The sequence below is a fragment of the Nannospalax galili genome, unplaced genomic scaffold, assembly GCF_000622305.1.
Source record: "Nannospalax galili isolate Female #2095 unplaced genomic scaffold, S.galili_v1.0 scaffold861, whole genome shotgun sequence".
Classification (NCBI taxonomy): domain Eukaryota; kingdom Metazoa; phylum Chordata; class Mammalia; order Rodentia; family Spalacidae; genus Nannospalax; species Nannospalax galili.
In genome coordinates this window covers 656,137-663,636 of record NW_008345581.1, presented here as the reverse complement: position 1 = coordinate 663,636, position 7,500 = coordinate 656,137, and the positions used below count along the sequence as shown (strand labels likewise).

At 37.4% G+C, this 7,500-nt stretch overlaps 1 protein-coding gene across 3 annotated transcripts in view; it reads right to left on the bottom strand.

Annotated features, from left to right (window-relative positions):
• The window catches only part of Ppp2r3a (protein phosphatase 2 regulatory subunit B''alpha), a 243,705-nt gene that overhangs the window by 81,975 nt on the left and 154,230 nt on the right, over nt 1–7,500 (bottom strand). For all 3 annotated transcript variants that reach the window (XM_017800255.2, XM_008841637.3, XM_008841639.3), the window contains one exon: nt 1,323–1,479. In XM_017800255.2, coding sequence (XP_017655744.1) covers nt 1,323–1,479 — 157 coding nt within the window. The remainder of the gene's footprint in view (nt 1–1,322; nt 1,480–7,500) is intronic.

Genomic DNA, 7,500 nt, shown 5'->3' with positions numbered 1-7,500 from the left:
AAGATATTTAAGAAAAAATAGGAACAACCTGTGCTGGATAGCTTTAGTATCAACTTGACACACCTGGGTTGAGCGAGCCTCAATTGGGGAATTACCTCTATTGGACTGGCCTGTGGCCATGTCTGAGGGGCATCTTCTTAAGTGATGTGGGAGGGCCCAGCCCACTGTGGGTGGTGCCACCTTTGGGCAGGTGGACCTGTGTTGCATAAGAAAGCAGGCTGAGCAGGGGCCGGGGGAGCAAGTCAGTAAGCAGTGATCCTCCATGGCCTGTGCTCCAGCTCCTGCCTCCAGGTTCCTGCCCTGAGTTTCTACCTTGGGCTCCCAGATGAACTGTGACCCAGGCTCCAGGTTCCTGCCCTGAGTTCCTTCCTACCTTGGGCTCCCTGATGAACTGTGACCCAAGAGATGTAAGCTGAATAAAGCCTTTCCTCCCCAAGTTGGTAGTGGTCAGAGTATTTTGTCACAGCAATGAAGAGACAAACTAGAACACAACCTAATAAGAAAAGAATGAAGCAATGTATCTTGGCACTTAGTTGAGAATATTACATATCAGGGGTAGTGAGATGGCTCAGTGGGTAAAGGCACTTGCCTCCAAGTTTGATGACCCAAGTTCAATCCCTGGAACCCACATGGTTGAAGGAGAGAACCAATTCCTTCAAGTTGTGATCTGACCTCCACATGTGTGCTATAACACACATGCACATACACATACACATACAGAGGCAAAATAAATAAATGTAAAGAAAAATAAAAAAGAATATTATGTCAGTAGGTAAAAATAAGCTCTAAATTTATTAAAAGGAAAACAAAACCTAAATCTAACAATGTGATATGAAATACTTTTTTTAAATCAACAACAACAGCAACAAGAAAACCACATGAGATTCACCTGCAGAGAAAATAGCTTTCTGGAATTAAATCCCCAAATAAGTTTTTATGAGTCCTTGAAAATAAAACCTGGCAAGATAGAAACATGCTTATTCTTAGGTTTGTATAGAAATGCTATTAAGTGAGAAACTTTAAGAAAGGTGCATGCATATTCTTTTTCAAACAGGCTTACACATGTGGCTCTTAATAATATACAATACTATTAGTAGTAGACTTCCCACTTCTACTACTGTGGCTGCTTACTTACCTCCAAACTCCTTCTTTCGTTTCTAAATTTAAAAAATCATCTTTGATCATTCCTACTTAAAGATTATTGGCCCTATAGAGACTTAATTAGTTATGGAATTTAAGAAATGAGAATTTCTCATAATAAGTGGGGATAATTTATATAAACTTTGAAAAGGTTAAGTCTTAACATCTATCGAATCACTCACCTTGGTCATTGTATCGAGACAGATCAGCCTGGCTGATGTATAAGTCATGATCACTATCTAGTTCCCAGAATTTACAATAAATAACATAAAAATGTTCATAGGAGAAGTAATCTGTGATTTGGTTTATATCTTCCTCTTCTTCCAAAAGTGCCAGAGTCTGAAATGTTATGAATAAAAGGATTAAATTTTAAATTATGAAAAACTAGCTTTGGCTATTATAGAATCTAGATCATTTTTGTTCATTAATTAAAAAAATTTACTTGTAGAACCAAACCAGGAATTTTTTTTTGGTCTTTTTGAAGCAGGGTCTCCCTGTAAGCCCCATCTGTCCTGGAACTCACTATGTAGACCAGGCTGGCCTTGAACTCACAAAGATCTGCCTGCCTCTGCCTCCCAAGTGCTGGGACTACAGGTGTGCACCACCATGCCCGGCCAAACCAGGAATTTTAAAATAAGCAACCCTCTATTACCTTTCATCAAATGATTTATCCATAAACATTTAATGAGCTCTGTGATATGTTTAGCAAAAGGTTAGCTGCTATGGAGGATATAAAAGGGATGGACCATCACCAAGGCGACTGTAGCCTGTCAGAGACATAGGTATGGAAAGATTAGGTGACAGGCTTAAGCTCATGGTCATAAACTAAGAGTAAAGTCTTTAACTTTTCAAAATTATGTTAGCAATATTAAGAAGAGTGGTAATCCACATATAGTGTTTGGCTTTGTAATGAAATCAAGTTTACCATAAATATTACTTATATTATGCAACTGTGGTAAAATATAGTTGCCTGGAACAGAAAGCATTGGTGGGTGGAGCTACAGGCTCTGAGCTAGATGTAAATTTGAGTTTTCTCTGACTCAATTTGTACCCCTAAGGGAACCACCAAAACAATGCTTTTTGTTTGTTTTATTTTGTACTGTTTTTGAGACAGGATCTCCCTGTAGTTCCAGCTGGCCTGGAACTCACTATGTAGATCAGACTGGCCTTGATCTCACAGAGATCCTTCTGCCTCTGACTCAGTGCTGGGATTAAAGGCGTGCGCCACCATGACTGGCTAGCAGTGGTTTTTGAATCCATAATTCTAATAGCTAGGCAAATTACCATTCAAGTGGATAGATGAATAAAACATTTTTGGGAATGAAAGAATCAGAAATAAATTTTTTAAAAATTAAAAGAACTTAGAAATGTAATTGCAGAAATTAAATATAAATGGGCTGAATCTCATTAAAATATTTTTGAGCAAACCTAAAAACCAACACAGGTGCGCTTACCTAATAAAATATTTTTGAGCAAACCTAAAAAAACAGATATGCTATCTATAAGAGGTATGCCTAAAGGGGCTGTTGAGATGGATCAGCAGGTAAGGGCGCTTTCCATCAAGCCTGATGATCTGAGTTTGATACCCAGGATCCACATTGTGGAAGGAGAGAACTGATTCCTGCAGGCTGTCTTTTGACCTTCAAACACATACACACACACACACACACACACACACACACACACACACACACATACACACGCATGTAATAAAAAATTTTAAAAACAGGTTATGTCCAAACTAAAAAGGCTAAAAAAGGACAAGCATGGACTTGTTAAGTGTTAATAAAAAGGAAAACATGCTTCAATATTAATTGGAAATAAAGTAGAACTCAAGTCAGAAAACATAAAGGACAAAGAGGACTATGTCATAATATAAATGTATTACTCTGATCAATTTTAAAAAATGTATACAGTGGGGTGTAGCTGGAGAGATGGCCTAGCAGTTAAGAACACTGGCTGTTCCTGTTGAGGACCCAGGTTTAATTCCAAGCATCCACATAGCAGCTTACAACTATCTGTAACTCTAGTTCTAGGGGATCTGACACCCTCTTCTGACCTCTGTGAGCACTGCACAACATGGGTACACTTACATACATACATACATGCAGGCAATACACTCATACACATAAATTAAAAAATAATAAATGAAATACTAAAAAATGTATACAATGGAAAATTTGGCAAAATGAAAACAGAATAAATCATTAAATTATTGTAAATATATTTAATGGAAGAGTATCAAGTGAGCAAAAACTACAGTCTTCATAACAACAAAAAACCCTTTGATGTACTAAGTGTAAAATATAGGATGCAAGCTCATAAACACAAGACCTTGCAGAATTTCAAAACCCATACATAGAGATGAGTAAGACTAGAACAGATGTAACATGACAGTAGTTGAGCAAAGGTGATAAAATGATTCTTCTGATTTCCAAATTTTACTGTAAATAATTCATTTTATGAAGTGCCCTTTAATGTGCATGATGCAGAATACTTCTAATAAAACAAATTATTAGAAAGAATGGGCTATCATTTTCAACTATTATCATTAAATGAAGAGAATTCCTACTATTGATGGGTGAAAGTATGATTGATTGATTGATTGATTGATTATTTTTTGGTCTTTTTGGTTCCTGTAGCCTCTGCTGGCCTGGAACTTGCTATGTAGACTAGGCTGGACTTGATCTCACAGTGATCCACGTACTTCTGCCTCCCGAGTGCAGTGCGGAAAGATATGAGCTACCATACCTGGCCCTAGATTTTGATCAATTCATTAATTTTTTTATGATACAAAATACTTCCAATAAAACAAATCATTAGAAGCTAAGAGCTATCATTTTCAATTACTGTTTGTCATAAAATGAAGATAAGAGATAACTCCTACTATTGAGAAATGAAAGTATGAATTGGATTTTTGGGGGGGGGGTCTTTTTGAGACAGGGTCTCCCTGTAGCCCTAGCTGTCCTGGAATTAGATTTTTTTAAAAAAATTTTATGTGTATGCATGTATTGCCTGCATGTAGGCAAGTGCACCCATGTCGTGCAATGCCTGTGGAGGTCAGAAGAGGCTGTCGGATCCCCTGGGACTGGAGTTACGGACAGTTGTCAGCTGCCATGTGGGTGCTGGGATTCGAACCCAGGTCTTCTGCAAGAACAACCAGTGTTCTTAACTGCTGAGCCATCTCTCCAGCCCCTGAATTAGATTTTTAAACAAGATAATCTAAAAGTATCTATCAAATTAAAATTGCATATACCATTTGGGCCAGGATTTTTCCTTCAGCAGTCTATTCTAGAATCTTATTCATAAACACTTAAGGGTCAAGGATGTTTATTACATCATTGTAATACAGAAAATATGAAAGTGGTCTAAACAACAATAGAGGTGTATGTAATTACAGTACAGCCATGCAGTCCATCATGTAGTATAGAAGAATGACAGAAATGATGGAAGTGGAAGGAATCCCAAGATACTGGGATTATGTTACATGAGAAAAAGCCCAACCAAATTGGTAGAGAGTAGTTGGTATGACCCTCATATACTTAAATTTTTTTTTCTTATTTTTATTTTATGTGTATGAGTGCATAGCCTGCATGTATATAAGTGCACCTGTGTTGTGCAATGCCTGCGGAGGTCGTAAGAGAGCCCCTGGAATTTGAGTTATTGACTACTCTTAGTCACCATGTGGGTGCTGGGAACTGAACCTGGGTCCTCTGCAAGAGCAGCCAGTGCTCTTAGCCACTGACCCATCTCTCCAGCACCCCATCCCCATATACTTTTAAAATACCCTCTAGATCCAGCAAGATGGCTCAGCAGGTAAAGGCGATTGCCGCCAAGCCTAATGACCTGAATATGATCACCAGGACTCACATGGTGGAAGGAGAGAACTGACTCCTATAGGTTGTCCTCTGACAACAGCACTTATGCACCATGCCCCACCCCTCAGATAAACAAGTAAATATAAATTTAGACTCCCTTTATATACAAGTCATACAAAACAAAATTATGTACTGTATATATAAAGCGAGACTACAGGTATACATGGGTTCCCTTCTCTGGGAAAAGGAAATGCTGGGTGAGAGAAACAGTGACTTTTGTCTGTTTATTACTCAAGATATGTTCATGATACAGGAATGTCTTGAGTTCATGGACTCAAAAGACTAAGGAGATGGGTATGGAAGAAAAGAAAAGTGGGGAAAAAGTCACACTGGGAGAGAACATTTGAGTTCTGCTTTCAGCTTTACAACTACTTGCTATGTGCTCAGATGCAGGTTACTTGACTGTAACTTTGGTCTTAAATTATATCAGTACAAAAAGAATTAATTAAAATAGTTATTTCAGAATTTGTTTTAACAGTAATGTGCTTTAAAAAGTAAGGGGTTATTGCCATTCTTGAGGTATTAAGGAAATTACTGACCTCTTAATCCATCCCTTAATACCTACTAGGAGCCCAGGCATCAGATTTTCAATAAATATCAATAAGGACTGTGATGATGATTGTTCATTTTAGCATAACAAAATATTTATATAGGCATCATGGACTGCTAATTTGCCAAACCTTCATTACCTTTTCTATCTCACACAAAGATAGGAAAAATAGAGTAATAAAGTACTGTTATTGATATAAGCTTCATTCAGTATGATTTATTTAAGATACTTATTGTTCTTTCAAGTGTGAACCATTCTTTTTTCCTCAATGTATATTTTTTGTTACTTTTGTGCATTCCATATAATACATCTTAATCATATTTTGATCCCCCCTCCCCCATCCAGACTCCTGTAGCCCCCCTCCACACCGAATTTATTTCATGCATTCTGTCATATATGTTAGGGCCTATTTAGTCATGTTTGGGTACCCAGATGTCCCTTGGTGTTGAGTTCATCCACTGGAGTCTAGTCAGCCTACATAAAGTCATTTCCTTAAAGAACAACTCTACCTCACCCAGCAGTAAACAGCTGCCAAAAGCTCCTCAGCTGAGTTTGGGGCCTCCTGCCCATTTGCCCAGTTCAGAAGTGTTGGTGGTATAGTGGTGAGCATAGCAGCCTTCCATTCTTCTTTCTTTACATTTATAGAAGCTTAAACAACCAGACATGAAGATTACCTTGGTAAAAGGCTCCCACTAGTGGTCAATACTTTTTCTCTTATTTGATAAATAAAATAATTGAATGGAATGTATTCTTTCTCACAAGGAATTTTTAGTACTTTTATCCACCAGTAGCAGCAAGGTACAGTCACTACTGAAAGACTCAAGTTCATATATTTCCATTTCTTTTGCAAGGTCCTTTCCAACCTGGTCACTTTCAGAAGAGCCTCTAAGCCATTTGATACTGTCTGGATTTTTGAATATGTTGTCACTGTAATGCCTTTGTTTTTTGCTTATGCTGCTGCTTCTTTCTGGAAATCCCTATTAATTTTTTATCTTCGTAAACTACTGATATCCTCCAAGGCAAAGATCACATGGCAGTCCTTCTGAGGCCAGAACTATACCTTGTATGCACATCTATCAGGTCACATATGGATGACTATATACTTCTTTGCTCTACAATGTATGGCTTCATGCAGAAATCCCTTGTTCTACTTTTTTGACAATAAGTTCTTACAGACTGAAAGTGCTGATCATGTTTTGCATAGAATAAGCAAGAATATTTAAATGAAGTAAAATTAAAATTATTCAGTTGCTCTTTATGTATCTTTAATACAAGAGGCATATTTGCAATTGTTGATTCTTTGTATTGTTTTTTTTTTGATTCAATTTCATTGATTTCTGCCATGATTTTTGTTATTTCTTCTTGTCTGCAGGATTTGGGTTTTGTTTGATGTTGCTTTTCAAGTGTGTTGAGTTGCAGTGTTAAGTCATTTATTTGTGTTCTTTCTGATTTTTTGATGTAGGCACTTAGAGCTATAAACTTCCCTCTAAGAACCACTTTCAGCGTGTCCCAGAGGTTTTGTTATGTTATATTGTCTTTTTCATTTAATTCCAGGAATACTTTTATTTCTTTCTTAATATCTCTTTTGACCCATTCATCATTCAGGAGTGTGTTGATTAATCTCCATGTGTTCATGTGGTGATTAGGGCTTCTTCCGGTGTTGATTGTAAGCTTTATTGCATTGTGGTCTGATAGAATGCATGGAATTATTTAAATCTTTTTGTATTTGTTGAGGCTTGTTCTGTGCCTCAGTATGTGGTTGATTTTGGAGACAGTTCCATGTGGCATGAGTAGAAAGTATATTCTTTGGTGCTTGGGTGGAATATTTGGTAGGTGTCTTTTGGGTCTATTTGATGTGTGGTATTGTTTAATTCAGTTGTCCCTCAGTTAATTCTCTGTCCTGTTGACCTATCTAATGGAGATAGTGGGGTA